Source organism: Trichechus manatus, unplaced genomic scaffold (assembly GCF_000243295.1).
Source record: "Trichechus manatus latirostris isolate Lorelei unplaced genomic scaffold, TriManLat1.0 scaffold00038, whole genome shotgun sequence".
NCBI lineage: Eukaryota > Metazoa > Chordata > Mammalia > Sirenia > Trichechidae > Trichechus > Trichechus manatus.
Genome location: NW_004443974.1, coordinates 10,675,333 through 10,695,967, shown reverse-complemented (window position 1 = coordinate 10,695,967; position 20,635 = coordinate 10,675,333). Strand labels below are relative to the sequence as shown.

General features: G+C 44.6%; 1 protein-coding gene across 1 annotated transcript in view; it reads right to left on the bottom strand.

Annotated features, from left to right (window-relative positions):
* The window catches only part of MVB12B (multivesicular body subunit 12B), a 173,089-nt gene that overhangs the window by 104,211 nt on the left and 48,243 nt on the right, over positions 1-20,635 (bottom strand). Inside the window, exons 5-6 of the mRNA XM_023730753.1 lie at positions 20,171-20,300; positions 16,261-16,383 (exon numbers count right to left, since the gene is read on the bottom strand). Of these exons, the coding sequence (XP_023586521.1) occupies positions 16,261-16,383; positions 20,171-20,300 (253 nt within the window). The remainder of the gene's footprint in view (positions 1-16,260; positions 16,384-20,170; positions 20,301-20,635) is intronic.

Here is a 20,635-nt window from a genome sequence, read left to right as displayed (position 1 = left end):
CAACCTGACTATATGATGAGTTTTCCTCATGGGCAACACACACACACATACACACACCCATATTACACACACACACACCCAACCACTCTGCATTGGACAAGGGAAACAAACTGCCACTAGAAGACTAAGGAAATCACAATTCCAAACTCCCCAAGTTCCTAAATGCATAGCTTCAAAGTATATGCAGCTCTACAGCATATGGCAGATCAATTACTAGTTTAAATCTTAAAACAAAAACATGGCAAGTGCGGTACGGAAATAATCAAGAACAACAGTTCGGTTTAGATTACAGCGGGCCACTAGAGTTTTGAATACAATTAATCATCATTCCAGGCAATGGGAAGCCATATTGACACTTATTCCTAATTTGAATATTTAATCAGGGTGAAGTTCTTCATCAAATTATCGCAGAACCGGGAGAAAGCCTGGAAGACTTAAACAATTACTACCTTAACCCCTTACCAGCTGCTCACCTGTGAGCACTGCAATTCTTGTCCCCGCTCTGCAGGGGAGGAAGCTTGCTCCCAGTCCCTGATTCTGTGAGAATGTGGAAGGGAGTGTTGCTGATGGAAGTTACAGCTGAGGCAGAAAGGAGCCAAATGGCGGCAACAGAAAAGTCTAAGACTAAGTTCTGAAATGAATCCTGGACAAAGAAAGGCAACATGCATGAGTGGCCCCTGGCACCTTCACACGTTTCCTCATTTAATTCTCACAACAATCCTGCAAAGAAGCTATTCTTATCCCCATTTTACAGAAAAGGAAACTGAGGCTCAGAGGGATGATATAACTTGCTCAAGGCCACACTGCTTATGAGTGGTATAAAGAAGGTTTAAATTACTCATTAAACACACACACACACTTATAAAAAATGATGACAAAGAGAATGCTTAAAGACCAACAAAAAAATGTATTCACAGCTGTATTCTGGAGATATGCTACACTGTGCAAATAAATTGAGAGGGACCTCAACCAGCATTCTGAAATTAACTCCTGGATTCAAAACACACCACTGAGCTCCCCAAAATGACAAGTCACAATGATGCTGTGGCCTGCCTGCTCAGGAGAATGGTGTAAGGGGAGGGGCAGCAAAGGTCAAGGAAATGACTGGCCTTCTACAGCCAACCTGAGACAAGGTATGGCCGTCCAAATCCTGGCACAGGGCATCCTGCAAAGGTGGGCACTGTAAAACAGTTCCAGGGTCTAGCGGGAGGGGACAGTCAGCAACAGGACAAGAAAATATGAATTTGTCTTTCTTTCAAAATGGCAATGGCTTAGGAGTAGCATTTATAACTACATATCAGTTTAGATAAGAGGGAACATTTCCTTAAGGAGCTCTGTTTCACTTTGCGAAAAGACTGCTGTTGACATTTCATATACACCATGTGATTCTACATGACCAAAATACCTACAATTTTCCACCATAACCTCCCTCAAAGCCCCCAAGACAGGACCAAAGTCTGATTTCGCACGCAGCACTCAGCCATAGTAGGTCTAGTAATCCTTCTGCTTCCAGAGTCCACTGAGATGCTAAAAATGAGGGGCATCCTGATAGTTTTCAAATTTGCATTTTTCTCTTAAAAGCTTGAGATGAGTTCAATTACCCTCTTGTGAAAATCGTCAAAGCTCCATTTACTACGGCCACTTTTAGCAAGAAGCTGATTACCGGACAGAGGGAAACAGCAGCCCCACGCAGCGCAGCCTCCTCTCACGGCAACCCGGCTCTGCCCCCTGCCTCGGCAGCAGGAGGAGACCCAGAATCCATCAGCCCTGCTCTGAGCTTGCTCACTGTGGGAGCAAATGGCGTCGGGAACTTTGAAACTTTCCTTTGTATATTACATTAATCCATATAAGAAAATCTCTTTTAATGAGGAGTGATGTAGTTACAAACTCTCCAGAGCCATAATTAGAGCAAACTAACTGAAGTTGTGTTTTGACACACTTTCCAAATTCACGGGTGCCGGATGACATATTCACAACGCTGCTGCCGCACAACCATGGCGACGGCAAAATCATTAGGCTAATAACACTTATTTGCATTCTTATCATGCCAGCAGCTCTCCCTTAAATACTGTTTCTACTATTTCTCCTTTACTGTAAGTTTCCACTGAAAGATATTAACAGTAATTATTAGTACTTTAGTGGAATTTTAATGTTAAAGAATAACAACGTGTATTAACATACGTGAATGCCAATTCTTTTTCTTAACCACCATCGGAAGGTTTGGGGGTTCCTCCTCTGTCCCCACCCCTCAGCCCAAGAGTGTGGAGATATGATTTCAGCTTCATGTAGAACAACCGCTCAGAGTCCACACCCAATGGAATCCGAAGCCAGGGTTTCTGAAATACTCTGTTTCAAATGTTTGATGAGAAAAATCTTTTTTTTTTTTTTTTTTGGTTAAAGTACATTAAAATGAAATAGCTAAGGAGAAATTTTTTCCAAGTAGTTAAAAAAATCAACAATTTACAACACGGGCTTTGGTAATACTACTAATGAATTCCAGGAGGACAGGCTTCAAGCACTCTCTGTCGACACCCTCTGGGTGATTAAAGACAGACTCCGCCAAGTAGCTGTAGCTCGCATAGGGGAAAGAGAGTGAGGGCGGGGGCAGGCAGTCTCGATCTGTCAATATGGAGGCACTGTTTGCCACCAACAAGGCCAATTTTTTGGATGCTTAACTCAGACACTTACACACAGAGAGGAAGACTCGACAGTTCTAAATAATGGTTATTAATGACTACCTCCTCTAAAGTGACAAATTACTTCTGAAATTTAGAAACGAGTAAGGTATGAAAAGTGAACAGTACATGACAGGAAGTGCCAGCGGGCACAGAGTTCCAGCTTTGCTGTGGGAAAAGGGCAGCGCCCTGGAAAATAGTTAAGGTCAGTGTCCCTCCTGCTCCTGGGCATTCAGTCCTTCTGCAAAGGTGGTGACAACGGGCATCCCTCCCCCAGGTGTCTTCCAGCAGTTCACGCTGATGACCAAGGGCACGTCTTGGCAGAGAAAGTGCTTCACAACTCTCCTTGCAGTGAAAAATGTAAACCATTAGGCGCTCTGAAAGGAGAGATGAGGAGACCCAGTCCCAGCTCTCCCTCTCCCCGCAAGGCATCAACAAGTCCCCTCTATCGGCTACTCACTGAACCCGGGGACTGGCCTAGACAGTTGCTCATAGTCTGGGCTTCTGTAAATATCTTGGAATCAAGAAAAACAACCACCACATCATTTACCACTCATAATTCAAGGGAAAATGAGGCAAAATATGGCACTGTCTTAACTGAAAATGCACACTTTTGTTGAATTTCAAGTTATTCAAACGAACATTTCAGGATGGCTGTCTAATCTCAATTTTGGAAGTTTTAACTGAGTGAAGAAAATGCTTCCTTAGAAAAATGCCGAAGACTATACTCCTTTAAAGCTTAGGGGTTTTCAGTTTCTTAAGTTACAATCCTCGTACCAATCTGCTATTTTTCAAGTTGCCGATTACTTAAAAAGAAAAAAGAAAAAAAAAGGAAACTAACTTTCATAGCTGCAGCAATGCTCCAAATCATGGTATTTATTCACTACATTTAAGTTTTATTACACTTGAACCCTGCAATGCCAAAACACCTACCTCCCATATAAAAGAAATGAAGTAAAAAGCAAAGTCTGGGACCTAGGGCACCACACTTCCATTCCAGATGATCTAGTCTAATCTTATAAACTGAAATATTTAAAGAGTCTTTAAACCTCACTGACCTTACTTTTAAAAACAAGGAACATATGGGCACTGCTAGCTTTTCATCTCCTTCCAGCCTACTAAAATATCCACTTTTCCAAAGTCCAAGAGTAGCAGGGCTGCCAAACTCAGATTCATAAAAGGCTATGTGCGTGAGAGCGCAGGGCAGAAAAAGAATGGCTCTGGGCTGAGAAACAACAAACCCGCTAACAAAGAACCAAAGACAACTTTCTTTGCCTTCTTGCCCAATCAATCTCAAAAGCTGTGGAAAACAATTTGTTTAGCAAAATGCAGCAATGACTAATAAGCAGGTGAAATGTGGACCATGGTGTGGCATAGTTTATGGCTATATTCGGTCCCACCCAAGGCCATGCCAGCTGGCTGCAGGAAACACTGAGGTAAAAAGTCCTAAAATTCTGGAAGCCCCAAGGCTTCTTGAAGGCAGGCAGGACATGATGGTGGCACCTGGGCTCAAATCCTGGCTCCTCTAAATCCTTACATCCTAACTCTCTGCTCTCAAGGAAGTCACAATCACTCCATGCTTCAATATTCACATCTGTTCAAATGAGGACACTATTATTCATTGACCTCATGGCATGGTTACAAAGATTAAAACAATACATACAAACTGTTTATACAATGCCTGGCACAAGATGCTAAAAAAATTGTAGCTGAGATAATAATGTTGATAATGATAATTGTGTTTATTCTAATAATAATTATTATTAAAATTATTATCCAACTGGAAATAAAACATCTGCTACTCAAGGATATTCAAGTTCAATTCTACCCTATCCACATGCAAAAACCCTGCCCAAATAAACTCAAAAGGCCCTTTAAAAGTTAATGCAAGCAAAGGATTTTATTAAATATCCAAATTAATAATTGAAACCTTGCCTTGAAATAGAGCAGTACAGAGTAGGGTGCAGTTAAATACCAGGAAATATCGCTGGCTTAACTCCCATTTTTACTTTGTTTGGTGACTAGATTTACACTGAAAGACCTAGATGAGCTATTCCATAGAGCTACCTCCAAATAGACTGTCAGCTTCCACTCTGATAAAAGGTAAAATATCCTCCTTTAAATGGTCTGGTTCACAAAACCAACCCTAAAGTGAACTGATAAATCTGTTCTGACACACAGAAAACTATTTTCATAATCCTGAAAAAGGCCTTTCACCAAACCCCGGAGCTTAAGCCAACTGCACAAAGAGCCCTCATACACTTGAGAACCAGGCATAGTAGGAAATAATTTCACATTTATAACCCTGCTTCTTGAGACCAAAAAAAAGCACACACAACCATCATCACCACCAAGAAAAATAAGATACTCACAAAGTCACAACAATTACAAAGATCACACATTTACAAGCAGCAAATACCTTGTCAAAATCTGATGTGTGAGAGTGAAAGCAAGGAAGGCTCGCTCAGAGGTGGAAGCTGTATTGACTAATAGTCAATTCTTCATTAAATAGAAGCTCTGACTTCCCAAGAAGCCATATTAAAAATTAATATCAAAAAGTGTACTGCTCAGCCTAAACTCATCATTCATATCTAACAATACCAAACAGCATTCTAATGAAATTTCGCCTTCAAAATTACTCTGACACCAGAACTAAGTTTGATTCTGTGACAAACGCAGTCACAGATCTGTTCAAAAGCATTTTGAAGATATTCAAATAACCTCACTCTGTAGGTCTCTTTCACACCACCCTCATAATCACCAGAATAAATCAAACTGCTTGTAACCCTGCTTAATCGGCGGCTTTGAAGCCATTCGAGGAGATCTGTGAAGCTGGGACCCTCTCACGTATGGCCTCCACATGTTTTCCTCAGCCATTATCTACAACTCAAGTGGACTGGACTCCAGCCAACGTTTGCATGTCTCCCTGAAAGAGTGTGAATGCAGACTGTTTGGGCGGCTTCCGAACAGAAGAGCCTCTGAAAAACAACCCGCTCCCCTACCACCCATCACTCCCCCACCCACACATGCTCGCTCTGGGAAGTCGTTCTCTATTAAGCAGGTCAGGGGCTTGGAGAGATGCATGTGATGACAGCTGGGGTTCCCGGGTGGGCTGTGTCCCCAGTGAAATGCCTCACAACCAGTGACGCTGTGACCACGAACATACCTCTGCAAACTAAAGATAGCCTGTCCATAACTAGAAAGCAGAGATTCAAATGCTACATGATCACCAAGCAGTTTCTGAGCGGCTACTATTTAGCAGCTGAAAGCAAGGGCTCTGGAATCAGGCTGCTTGGGTTCAAATCCTAGCTCAGACACTTCCTAGGTGTGTGGCCTTGGGCAAGTAATTTAACCGCTTGACCTCAGTTTATTCATCTTAAAATGGAGATGATAACAGTACCCGACTCACAGAGCTGTGTTTTTAGGACTAAATGAGTTACTATTTGGAAAGCACTTGGAACAGGGCCTGGCATCAAGTAAACGCAATGTAAGTCTCTGTTGGATAGCTGGATGGATGGACAAATAGACGGATAATGTATGATTCCTGGTCCTATGCATCTAAACCAACTTACTTTATAGCTGCAAAATTATTTTCTGGGTGCTGACCATGGGCCAGGCACGTGGAATTCAGAGGTCTCTGCCATCTTTGGGCCACACATTTTTCACTGAACATTAACTGTGAGTATCAAATGACATAACACTGTTGAACATACTTGCTAAATTTCAATGCACAGTGTGGCAACGATACCATCATTTGTTATTTCTGTGTAAGTAGCCTTTTCTGAGGCTCTAAAGGAGAAAAAGAAAACATGAGAATCCATAAGCTAGCAAATCTAGTCAGTAAGACCAAACATAGTGCATGTAGCAAAGACAGGGAAATATGAAATGCCAAACTGTACAGTGCAGGCAACTGGAGGAGAGGCACGGGGGAAAGCAACATGGGCCAGGCTTTCTGGAAGAGATGAGGGCTACAACAGGTCTGGAGGGTGGACAGGACCAATCCTTAGCATTCTGGAGTCCAGTCTAACTCTTTCAGATGGGAAGGAGTTGGCATGAGGTGAGGTACCCAGAGATGCTTTTGGAATGAGGAGGACATGCTCAGGAGCCATGAGGAGACTTGCCTAATTAAGTAGAGGGTCAGATGATGTGGGCAGCAGGTGAGACAACAGAAAGCTAGTGAAGTTTTCAGACTGAGGAAAGAATGTGTGCATGTTTGAAAACATCAATGGAATGGCAGACAACCTAGAGCTTTAAAGTTATATACAAAGAATATCAGCATGGGTGTTTAAATGAAATAATACCTGAGCCCCAGGAAGCCTAACCCCTAATCTAACTTTGATGTAGTGCTCCAGGTCCTACTCCTCCCGAGGGTTATTCTCTGAGATGCCCTCTGGTTGTTGGTACCCCAACTGGAGTAGGTGGATGGTACCACTGGCAGAGTGGGGATAATTCAAACGCACATTGCTAATGCCTGTCAACCCGCTCAGGCTGCTTCCTGTGCAAAAAAAAATCTGCATTACAGTCTTCACCTTAAAAGGAGTGTCACATCAAGGCAAGATATGAAAATGTGTGTCCCATCTTCAGAGTTCAATAACAACAACAAGAAAAAAAAAGTGTGTGGTTTTAGTGTGAAGAAAAAGAAAATCAAATTATTCTAAGTAAAGCCAGACCCACAGTTATGCCTGGGACGTGACCTGCAGAGGCTTCAAGGTTCCACAGGTAATGACCAGAATAACAAGACCTAAGGCCCCTTTTCCCAGAACATCAAACCTAAACCATCTCTTGACACTATGGAAGTGAACCTCAAAATCTATGTCACAATTATGGAAGTAGAGCTCAGAATCTATGTCACCATTTCTTCATATTCGGGGGGAAAAAAAAAGGATCATGGGAATCAACCCTGCAGGACACAGCCCTTCTTACAAATGATGAACCATGTATTAAGCCGCAGCTTTCAACTCTAAAAATAGAATTCCCTCCAGCCCTCTGGACTTCTCCCCAACACTTACCTCCTTCTTGTTCTGTGGGTGCTGGGGCTGAGCCTTCTCCTATTTATTACCACTGAGTAGAAACTGCTGGGCCTTCTCACAGGCCAATGCCTCCAACAACAAGCCTTAGTCAGAATGGGAGGCAAATAGCTGAATGGGAAAAGGAAAACTCAACCTCCCTGATCTGGGCAATTCTTGGGCCTCTCATTCCAGTCCTGCAACAACAGGGCAGGTAACAGATGCAATCTGTGTTACAAAGATCATCTTATAATTGAAAACTGACAGAAGGCAGCCTGAGGATTCAGGCTGTCAGTGTAGACAAGAGGACTCTAGCTGGTGACCTAAGGCTCCAGTCCCTATTTCTGACTTATTTTGTGAGTTGATCAAGAAGCAGTAGAGCTGATCCTCTGGCTGGCAGGAAGGTGGGGTCAGGGAGGCCAGGAGGAAACAGGGTACCCGTGGGCTTCTGACAATGGCTGCGATGGCAGATGAGCTTGGGCGCGTACGACCACCGCATCATAATTTTTCTCTCCTTTAAGAAGAGCTATTAACCTTTTAGATGACAGCCCTGGGATACGAGTGACGGAATGATTTTTGAGGTCAGCAAGGATCTATGTTCTCAAAACCTGACATCGACATACAAAAGTTGTGACTGAATCCTGGTGTCCCTGGGAGGAAGACTAAACGCATGTGACAGATCTTCTGCAATCAAAATGCCCCATTTCCCAGAGTATCTGTCACAGATTGATAACATCCACGCAAAAAGTTAAGTACAATTATGTCTGTCACTAGGAAACATACTTCGGAACCTGTGACTGACAACTTGCTGGAAGCTGACAAATCACTGGAAGATTACTGAACAATTCTAAGGAGCACCACACCACCTTATAAGGGAAGCTCGGGGTCCCTGACTGACACCTGGAAGAGGCTCCTGGGAGGCTGCACCTTGCAGGCAGAAGCCACTGGTCAGGACTCACCAGCTGGGAAAGGAGCGGTGTGCTCTGTGGCTCTGGGTGGGAAGACACACTTCCTCCCAGGGGAAGGTCAGTATCAGTGAAGGGTCATAGGATGTGCCCATGTGCCCATGGCCTGAAGTCTGTGGGAGGCAGTTTGGGTGGCAGCTTCTCCTTTGGGACCATGGCGCACAAAACTCAACACTCTAGACTGACAGAAGGGCAGAGTGTAGCCACTGTAACCACACGTCCCAGATTTTCTAGGATATCCCTAGCCCAGTGTCCACATAAACATGAATGTCTTAGAAATTCCAGCACTCTGGAGTCTAGACTACTTATTTCAGATGGACTCTGAAAGGGAAAAGAAAAAAAGTTTGCTGTCAGATCATGCATGCCAACGCTGGGACCCAGACACAATGTCAGCACTGCTGAGGATCCCAGGCCTTCCGGAGGGGTGGGGCGCCTCTTGTTGCCCTCCCAGGAGAGTTTCACAGCAGCTCCTCCACGGTTATCCAACCCTCTTTCACTAACATCAACACTGGTGAATGGCAGAAGGTAATGGCTACAAGTCAGATGAAGCACTGAAAGCAGTTTAAACAAGCCCCAGTGACAAACGCCACTGCTCTACACCCACCCTTCCCACTGGGGTACCTTAAATCACCCTTGACAAGGTGTCTATGGCACTAACATGGAGGTCCCTGAGTCCTAATTTCTGAGGGTGGGGGCTGGGAATATGCCACATTTTTAAAATAAGGCTCAAGAAGCACTGGAGTCCCTGACTAATGCAAATGGTTAATGTGCTCACTGCTAACCAAGACTGGAAGTTCAAGTCTACCCACAGGTACCTCAGAAGAAAGACCCAGTGATCTACTCTTGAAAAACCAGTCATTGAAAACCCTTTGGAATACAGTTCTACTCTGACACACGTGGGGTTGCCATGAGTTGACTCAATGGCAACTGGACTAGGAAGCAGCACTAACTTACTCCAACTCCACTGAAGTTCTGAAAAATCCAAAGGTTGTTTGAATACCTCCAACAGTGGGGAGCTCATTACCCTTTACGTCAGCTTCTTCAAAGCCACAGAATTTTTATCTTTGGAAAGTTTTATTACTTTTTAATGTTAAAACCAAGTCCACCTGATCTAATCTTGTCTTCTGGAGTTCCTGCACCCTCACCCGCTCGAAACATTTCTACTCTCTCTTCTGCATACTGACCATTTAAACATCTGAAGCTAGCTACCTTGACTCTACTCAGGTCAAAACTCAATGATTCCACACACTCAGATTCAGCACATAATTCAGGTACCTCTTACAAGGCGGTGCTCGACAGAGGACATGATCCTCCCAGTGTACCTGACAGGTGCAGGACACCGTCTCGTCGGCTGCCCCCCGCTATGCATTCCAGGCCCACATTGAACATAACCTAATTTATAACCATCCTTATCACTTCACACAAACCGCTGCTAAGCCAGGGTTCCTCGACTGGGTTCTTGTGCAATTGATTTCTTGTACCTCAGTGGGGCCCCTTCCATGTACACCCATCACCTTTCATCTCTTGGCTCCAGCTGGGTATTCTAGAGAGTAGAGGAGATGCAGAATATTGATTCTGTCATTCAGCACATCAGCTCTCCCTAATGACTCTGTGTCATCTGCAAATTTGATAAGCATGCCTCTGATGTCTTTATCAAGCCAATGATTCCACTGTTCAGCAAGCCAGCGGCAGCAGTCCACCAGGGGCCTCCTCCTGGGATGACACAGAACCATCCACTTGTCCACACTCCTGGGGTACTGGTGCTCAGGCACTTGTGACTCCACCTGACTTCCAGAGCTTTTCCAAACCTTTGTTCTGGCAGCAGCAGGACCTTTCCTTCCCAGCATAATCATACGTGAGACCCGGTGTAAGAGAGGAGTGAAGGGCTGCTCTGGTTGAAGCCAGGAAGCGGCTTCCTCTACCTCCACCTCTGCTCCATGGCAGCTCCATGGAACACAATCAGGAAACCCCGATGAGCGACCCTACAGTCTGCTCACACAAGGCTGACTTACAAAGCTGAAGCCAGCCCGGAGAGAGACGCGGGGATGGGACAGTGCCTCAGCCACCAGGCCAGCCCCCTCCTGCTGATGGAGGTTCATGCCAAACTGTCAGAGGTGCTGTGCATGAAGCCAATGGGCAGAGGATGGGGCAGCATCACAGCCCCCTACTCAGAGGGAACACAGAAGCTCCAAGCACCTGGAAGCAATGGCAAGCCCTTCTTCACTTAGAAACTGTCAAGAGATGTGCATGAGATGTATGTGTGTGCGATAAAGATTCATCAAATTAGGAGAAAGAGCTCTACCAAATCTTATCCCGCCTTTTGTCATGAACTTCTCCAAACACTGTGTCCAATTCACCAGTTATGGCCAAGGGGTGTTGGTCCATTCTCAAAGGACCCCACCACATCCAGTTCTACCACAAACATTTTCAAGAAGCAACATCAGGAAGGAAACAAGCAGGAAGTGCTTGCTCCTAGAAGCAGTACCTGCTTCTGGGCCTCTGGAAAGAGAAAGCAGTTCTACTAGGTCCGTGAGGTCCTTAGGTAATGACCCACCTGCTCTCAAAAGGTCGACCGAATGCCCCTTTAGTCTGAAATAAAGCTGGGGATAACAGCTCTCCAAAAAATGCCAGGGAATTCTTTGAAATATGTACGACAACCTAAGTAAGGGAGGCAGGATAAAGTTTTAGCTTTTGAGGCAGAAGTTAAAAGAAGGCAGGCAACGTCTGATACTGGCCCCTCCCCTGTACCTTTCCAGTCCTGAGGATTTGCAGGGAATGTGGCCTGCCGCCAATTGCTCAGAAACCAGCACCCCATTTCTCCCAGCCACTTCCAAGTTTGGTCAGTAGAGGGCGCTGGATCACCATACTCCCACTCTAGCCTTGGCGCTAGCAACTTGATCCCTATGTCCACACAGGCCACATTTTAGGGAGTGTTTCTTATGCTTATGGTTAATATTATACAGAAAAAAACCAGCAAAACACAAACCTACTATTATACAATGTAATATCACCTATGTAAAAAACGTTGAGAGGCATTGGTGGTTTAGTGGTAGAATTCTTGCCTTCCATGCGAGACCCAGGGTCGATTCCCAGCCAATGCACCTCATGTGCAGCCAGCAACCATCTGTCAGTGGAGGCTTGTGTGTTGCTATGATGCTAAACAGGTTTCAGTGGAGCTTCCAGACTAAGACAGACTAGGAAGAAAGCCCTGGCAATCTACTTCCAGAAATCAGTCAATGAAAGCCTGATGGATCACAATGGTCCAATCTGCAACTGATCATGGGGATGGTGCAGGACCAGGCAGCGTTTTGCTCCATTATGCACGGGATTGCCATGAGTCAGGGGCTGACTTCCAGTTAACAACAATGTAAAAAGTGTACAGAAAAAAGACTTGAAGGAAATATAACATGATGTTATGAAAATCTGCTCACTGGAGATGGAATTTCTACCTTTTCATTATTTTCTATATTCTTTGAATCGTCTACAAGCTTGAATGACTCTCATAACGAGAAAGACCCACAGGGTGCTCAGGGACTTGGGAGTAATCTGGAGTGGCTGCGGCACAGGGTGCTCATCTATTTGAGAAGGCTTTGTTGTAAACCAAATATATGCCTGGATCTGGGCTGGGCACGGAGAGACAACAAGGAGCAAGACACAGTCCCTTCCTTCAAGGAGTTCTGTCCGGGAGAGGAGCCAGACACAGAGATGACCACAGCATAACGTGAACCATAATGACAGAGTCGTGCTCAAAGAGGAGAGTGCAGCACAGACACAGTCCCAAGGGCTTCAAGGGAGGCTTCCCGGAAGAGGGGTCATTGAGCTGAAATCTCAGGGGTGAATCGGAGTGAGTCAGACAGGGGTGCAGGGCACATTTAATGCACAAGTATCAACATAAGCAAGGGCACAGGAATGTGAAACAGAAAGCGGGGAGGCAGTTCCCACGGGTTCAGCTACGGCCTAAAGTTTAAGGTTGGAGACTGAGAGAGAAGATGAAAGAAATCAGGCGAGCTGGACGTCAAGACCTCGATATGCCTTACTGAGGAGCCCGGCCTTTATCCTACGGGGAATGGGAAGCCACTGAGGATTTTAAGCAGGGGAGTGCCGAGGTCAGATTTGCAGATGGGTGGAGACAGTTGGAAGTGGACAAGACCAGATGGAAGATTTTTGCAATCTACTGGGTAAGAAGACACTGAATAGCAGACAGAAGAAAACAGCCTCTCTGAAAGGACTGTGTTATCCTCATGACTCCATGGAAGCTGAGCATTGAGTGGGAGTGGGCTGATGAGACAGAAATCTAAGGGTAACATTTAAAGAGAATGACTTTTCACCAGTCTCAGGAAAATCACACTCACCACAGGACTTCATATTTCAAAAAAGCTTGATTTGCATTTAATCTATAAAAGAAAATAACTTGCTTTGGCTGACAGCACATGTGGTATGAGGTGCGGTAAACACGTTTTCTCATCCAATCCCCACATCAACTCTTCAAGGGAAGAGTATAAGTCTCATTTTGCAGATGAGGTCATGGGTTCAGAGACGAGACAGACCTAAGGAAGGGAGAGCAGGACTTTAGCAGAGGGGTGCCCACCTCCCCTGCCTTTGCTCTGCCCACAACACACCCAGGTATCACCCAAATGGCCCACACTTGTGGGAAGACGTATCAGGCTAGGACTGTGACCACAGTCCCTCTCTACGCACTGCTGCTCAGTTCCCACCTGACACTGAACTCGTGACTGCAGCTTCATCAACAGCACGGCCCATAGGTGGACACAGAAGGCAAGGAAGATGCTCTGCCTGGACCCTGGCAGCAGTGGCAGACGGCCGTGGGGTAAGCATGAACCAGGAAACCACACTCCGGCTGCCAGGAGTCAGGGCTAGACGTAGATCCCCAGACAAGCCAAACTCTGAGCACTGCCCATGAAAAGAACCGACAGGAAAGGAACACACATTCCAGAAGGCTCAGGGAAGAAGGCGTGACCCCAGCTGAAAACACAGAGGTGCTGAGTGGCAGCCTGGTCTGCGAGCTGGCGGTGGGACCACAGTGTAATCCAGCCAGTGTGCCCTCTCTTATAACCATCTGCCTCATGTACTCTACAGTCTGCTTCTGATTTCAGCTATGTGGGACAGATGGACAGAGACCATATTTTCTAAATACAAGGATCTGACAATGCACTGATATGAATGGGGCGGAGGCAAACTATTTGAAACTGGAGGACTTTTGGAAACCCAGGCCCACTACAGATACCAGGTACCAGCATCACCAACACAAGCATCACCAGAGGCTCAGCACTAGGGAGAGGGGTGCTGGATTCTGTTCCGGGAGAGTTTACAGAGACCTGAAGCCTCAAGGAATAAAATAACATACTCATCATTTCATAAATCTCCAATGGAAAATTTGAATAAGTAGTCAGAATTTTATTTTTTTTTTCCAAAAAATCTAAGATACTACATAGGAAAACAATACCAAAAAAAAAAAAAAAAAAAAAAACCCTGATGAATTAGGAGCCTTACAGAGGTGTGCACACTACCTGTAAATTACCAGCACAGTGAGAGTGGACAGCTTGGGACAGACAAGTGGTTTTTACTGGGAAGCATTAATGTAACATTCAATTATCCTACTGCATACTGGCTGACTTAACTCAGCCAAATTAGAATACATTTTATATTGACTATTTTGACATTTGTTTTATTTGGCAAGTAAAACAAAACTGATCCAATTTCCTTGCAGCCATTGTAAACCATAAACTATACAACAAGAGGTTATAAAATATATGTCTTATGAACACTTCCTTCTGATGCACTACCCTCCAGTTCTGGCCCTGCTCCACTGGCCTGGTGTTCTCGGGCCCTTTCCCTTCAGCTGCAAGTGACCCTCCTTCTCATAGCAAGCTTCTGGGGAGATCACTGTCCTTGCTTTACCTGAGAGAATAACTGTTCTTTCTCTCTCTGACAGAATGTTAAAGCCTGCCTGGAGATGGTACTCATTTCTGCCATTCCAGATCATAGAAGGTCAACAGGGGGCAGCTGTAACTATTTAAAGGCAACAAGAACTCTTTCCGATGTCCAGGACAACCAATCCTCTGGGAGGCCTTCTGGCTTCTCCACTGAGCCCCAACCGGAGCTGACTCCAAGCTCAGGTGATGGACCTGCACTGAACCTTTGCATCACCAGTAGTAAATTGAAGACAAGGAACAAACAGCACAGGTGATGGGCCTGAGCTGACCCCAACACAGGTGATGGACCTCGGCTGACCCCGAGCACAGGTGATGATGAGCCTCAGCACATCATCAGCACACAGCTATGACAGTGCTCTTGGTCCATGAGAAAGAATGAGCAGGTGTGGAACTGAGCTGTGCTCACACTCCTGAGCACAACAAAGACACTCAGCTGCTCAAATCTGCATCCCTGGGAAGCTCACAGCTATTCATACCTTTTCATACCAAAGTGGAACTGAAAGGACTTCTAAAGTTTCGGGTGGTTCCAGGGGTAGTTAACTTTAAAAACCACTCTTGGTTTGTGAAACTGTCATGACAAGGACCAGATTGTTTTTATAGGGGGATGTCCCAAAGGACAGAGCCCTCTGAGCAGCAGGCTCATTTCAGTGGTGTTCTTTCGAGTGAGGACGATGCGATGCTGTGTGGAGAGAAACAGAGCTCGGAGAGCCCGTGCAACGTAACTGTCTCCTTGTCACCTCTCTGAGGGCAGGGTGTGGGTGTGTGCAGCCAGAGGAGGAGGGCACCGTTGACTGCGTCCATTCCTGACAGATTCTGCTATTCTCTATTCCCCTACGTGGACGCTTTCAGATCCATTCTCACGTCAATCCCCAAATGATGCTGTCTCACCAATTCCTACTTATTTTATTTACTTTTTAAATCCCTTTCTCAAACTTAATCTATCAGTGCTGTTTGTTCCTTGTCTTCAATTTACTACTGGTGATGCAGAGGTTCTTTATTTACTACAGGTTCTTTATGACAGGATTTTTCATACCATCTGCTTTCTGCAAAAATGTAGAAACCATTACTACCTTTATTACAATGGCAATCAGTTGCAGAGATAAGCCAGTTTGCTTATCCAAGTGCCTTTGTGGAAATAATTAATAAAACTAGTATCTCCTGAAAAAGTCTCGCTATTCTCTCATACCCAAAACATCTATTTCTTAAATAGTTTCTGGCTCACCGGGAAGAGAAACAATATGACAATGAACATAAATACTCACTAACCCTCTTGGGTTTCAAATAAGATGCTGGTTGAGGCAGAGGAGGAATTCTACCTTCTTAAGACCTGTGATCCCAACTACATGGCTACAAAGTATGCATCTGTGTGCAGTGCTAAGCTCTTTGGAATAGTCAGTTTTAGGCTGCATATTCTGCTATTATAGGGGCCCGCAGAATATGTACAAAATAGAATATAGAATGGCCTGTAAATTCATGTACTACAAAAGTTTCTAACTGGATTTTTAAAAATCTCCTCTAAAGATACATTGCTTATGCAATTGTTCAGCTATATGCTGCAAATACTAAGTGGAGGTGTTCTAAAATGTTACACAGTAGGACTCCAGGCCACATAGCTCTGTTACATAAGTAACAGCACAGGGAACCAATGGCAAGGCCTCACCTGGGAAGGTTGGGGGCTGGGGTGGAAGCAGCTGATGACTGGGAAGGCGTTGTGGGTTGAGATGAGTCATGATTTCTTGGCACTCTGCCCATTCGATACCAGATCCCCATGTTGTTCAGTTCCCTTTAGGAGAAAAGAGAAATCTTTATGGTGCTATTTAACACAAAGCATTCACCTGAGTGACAAAGCAAACCAACTCATTTAAAAGAGTCACAGACTCAAAGACCAGGGAATCAATTCTTGCCTGTGCAAGATGAGTTACATTACCTCCCTGTGTACTCTGGGTGCCATGGTTCAGAGCCTAATGTGAGGGCGACTCTCTCAATGAAGCAGGACTCGACGACACAGCCATCTTCACCCACCACAGAGCTTGCCTTCCTATTCCTACTGACATTTCCTTGGTTCTCATTTTTTAAATTCTTTTTACTTTACCACTTCATTGTAGGTGTTAATGTGGTAATCCACTTCAAATCCTTTGTGTAATTAGGGTGAGGCAGATGGCAATGGACTGACAGACACGTATGCCTGGTTTTTAACCACGAGAAGAATTAGGCCCACACTACTCGACAATGTGCTCCCACTTCAGGATCCAAACCAAAAAAACTAAACCCATTGCCGTTAAGTTGATTCTGACTCATAGTGACCCCATGTGTTACAGAGTAGAACTACTCCATAGGGTTTTCTTGGCTGTAATCTTTACAGAAGCAGATCGCCAGGCCTTTCTTCCACAGAGTGGCTAGGTGGGTAGGTTAGTAGTTGAGCGCAAACTGTTTGTGCCACCCAAGGACCTATCATTTCAGGATACAGCCCCTTAAAACTGAGATGTCACCTAAACTGGCCTCATTCGCAGGGTCAGCAAATCCCCTGCTGTGTTTGGGGGACATCATCACAAAGCCCCAGGCACATACATACCTCAGCAGCCACGTCAACAAGAGCAGACGTGAAAGGGCCTCACAGATGTCCCGTTGGGCTCTTTAGTATAGATAGCCCCTCCACAGCCCCGCCCTAGACCACACAGTCTTGTTATGAGGCAGGTACATTCTTCAGAATGGTAACAGGGTTATTTTAGTTTTCAACTTCTCAACTGCCCCATAGAACTGGATCTTTGCGATCTGATATAAAGGGATATCATCTCTTCAAAACATGAAAATAGATTTATTCTGTGGACGCTTCTAGTAAGCTGCTCTGTACACTGCAAGAACTATTCTAAAACCACAGCTACGACTTAGAGATGACTGACTCCAATCAGCTTCTCTGATTTCACCGTATCTTAGTCATGATTCCAGGATGTCAGATCTTGGAGGAGCCGTTCTTAACCTGAGGTTTCTGTCTCCTCCAGCTGACATGCCAACCCTTGCAAAGTAACATGTGGAACTGTGCCCATTTTTAAGAATAAGTGACTTAGACTCCTGAATACTGAATTCTCTTTTCTTACTTAAAAATAACACCGGAATTGTCTTCCTTTGGAAAAAAATTTTTGCACCAAGATGAAACAAAAATATACTTTATTCATCAACCTTTTCAAAATGATACAAAAGAAAAAAAGATTCTAGCTTTGATTATCAAGAAATACATGGTAAAAATCTATTCCTTAGGATTTTAAATTGTTTAAAAAATAAATCTTTTAAAGCAGTATAGTTTGTAATTAAAAATACACATAATAATTGAAATTAGACTTTAAAAGTTCATGATTAAACTGCTGGTTTCTACTATTTGTATGTAAACTGCTAGTTCTAAGGTACCTGAAGTATGGTTATTCTCTTAATTATTTCCTACTCCTGTAATCCTGTTTACATAATTTAAACAACGCGGTAAAACAGCATTTTTTGAGCATGTAGGAAGGGAATAATCATAGAGCTCTTCTTAAGAACCACAGAATCCTGATACAGAGCATTCAGATTCCATAGCTGAAGAATCTAAAGAAACTGCTGTGCACCAACCACAATGAAAATAATCTCTATTTCTGTGATACCTGCGCCCATGCTGCTTCAAGAAAACACTACAGCTCTTGTCCATTGCCTGGACTGTGTCTAGTATAAGACAACTCTGGCTTTTAGAGTAAAGAGGAGGCTCTAAGGTTCAAAAGAACAAGAAGCAAAACAGAGCATGAACCAGATCCAGGATGCCGACCTCAAAAGCCAAGTAGGAGAATGCATCCCTGGGAATCCACCGTGACAAATGTGATGCCTGGAAAGCCCAGCCTGGGAAGGAGGTGTACAGTTGAGGGGGCCAAAACGCCAGCTACCACACTGATTAATATGACAGACTCAAACGTCAGTTTACCGAGTATGGTGAAATCTGTTATCTTTTGGATGTCCAGCATCCATTCACCCCACTTCTGATTCTTTTTACTCCTTCCTGTATATTTTTGGGGGAGCCACCTCCCTCATTCTGAATCCGTGAGTTCCAATGGAGCTGACTCTATTTCCAGTTCAGGCCTGGGTGACTAGGAATGACATTTTCCGGATAACAGTGACCGGTTCAGGGTGTACGCGACCCCAGCTGGAGCAATCAAGAATGAGACTGAATTTCAGAACTTTTCTTTGAACTATCAGGAGCGTAGACTTGCTCTTTCTCCTTGGACTTGAACCTGAATGAAAAATATGAAAAGCTACATACTACCGTGCTCCCACTAGGGGAGAACATGTCCAAGAACAGAGTCAACACAGAAGAATCAGAGCAAGGAGGTAGAGATAGAGAAACTAGATCCTAGTGATGTCCTTTGAGCGCCTAAATCCAGCCACACCTGAAGCTGATCCTGTCTCCTCCCCTGAATTCTTCAGTTATATCAGCCAACAAATTCTTTCTTTTGTTTAAGCCAGTCTAGGTTGAGTTTCCTGTCACTTACAATCAAAAGAGCCTAAAATGATAGGCTGAGTGTCCTCATACTTAGTATTATGAAGCTGCTAAGTACGAGACTCTTGGCTCAGTATACAGGGTTAACAAGATATGCAGGGGCCCAGCCCTCAGCAGTTCACTGCTCATCAGGGAAGACAAATATCAGACCAAAAAGTATACAAGGAATTATCACGTAATCATTTAATACTCATGTTTCTTCCTTAGAACCCTCCAATACTTTTCCAGTGCACTTGGAAGAAAATCCAAACTGCTACCATGTCCCACAAGGTAAACCCCTCATTCCTGACATTCTTTGCCTTGCTTGCTCACCCCAGCCATACTGGTCTGCTTTCTGTTTCCTAAAAATTCCACACTCATTCCCACTTTTAAACTTGCACTTCTCCTCTACCTAGAAAGCTCTGCCTTCAAATGTCTGCATGGCTGGTTTCCTCTTGACATTTAGGTTTCTGCTCAAAGGTCACCCTCCTGACCACTCCAGCTAAAAGTAGCTCCCACTCCATTGCTGTGTTCCATTTTCTCCACTATATGAAACTATCTCATTTATTTTCTTGTTTATTGCTTGTCTGTCCCTTTTAGAACATCAACTCCATGAGAGAAGGATCCTTGTTTGCCTTCCTCACCACCATATCCAATGTCTTCAGTCCAGCAGGACATAATAAGTGTTCCATAACGTTTAAGTGGGTGAATAAACACACAGGGTGCGGAGTTGAGGTGCAGTAGCATCGCAAAGAGAATACCTTGGCTTTGAGGTATCCAGGAAGGCTCCAGAGGAGCTTGGAAGATGAATACTCAGAAGAACAAAGGGCAGGAAAGGCCCTTAGAAGGGGCAAACAGCATGAACAAAGGTACAGGGAGGTCAAAAGCCTGGCGTTTTGGACCGGCTGCAACATAAGCGGGAAGGGCAGCAACGAAAGCAAGAGCCGGAAACACTGATGAGGGGCAGATCGCCAAGACCCTTTTGAGTCTCACTGAAATTCTAACGGCTTTGTCCCAGGAGTGACTGAAGGTTCTCAGTACAGGGAATCAAATGAAATCTGTTATTAAGACTTACCCAATAAAGGTGTACTGAGGAGGTGCCTGCTTGGTCCGGCCCATGATTCGAATGTCACAGATGGCAGCTTCAGTTGAATCCCGTGGGATAAATTTAATGCACAGCCTCTTCTTTCTAAAAGCCACCTCCTCTGAAGAAAAAGACAACAGAAACGGTATTAGACTTCCAGAGATGCCAAAATCTTAACTTCTGAACATGATGGCTCCCTATCACCTTGCCTTCTTGGCAGTGGAAGTGACTGGTCATCCAGGTCACCTGACAGAGAGTTGGGCTCTACCCCTCCTGCCTTCCTCGAAGCCACAGTGGACAGGCTGCCATTACAGAGTGGGCATCAGTCAGGACCTGACTCCAAACATCCCCTGCCAAGAAGGGGCTCCCAGGAGTACATACACCTCTGCAAGGAGAAGCGATCTGGCAACAAACCCACGGGCCTTGCTTCCAAAAGCCAAGACCAAAATCTCTGCT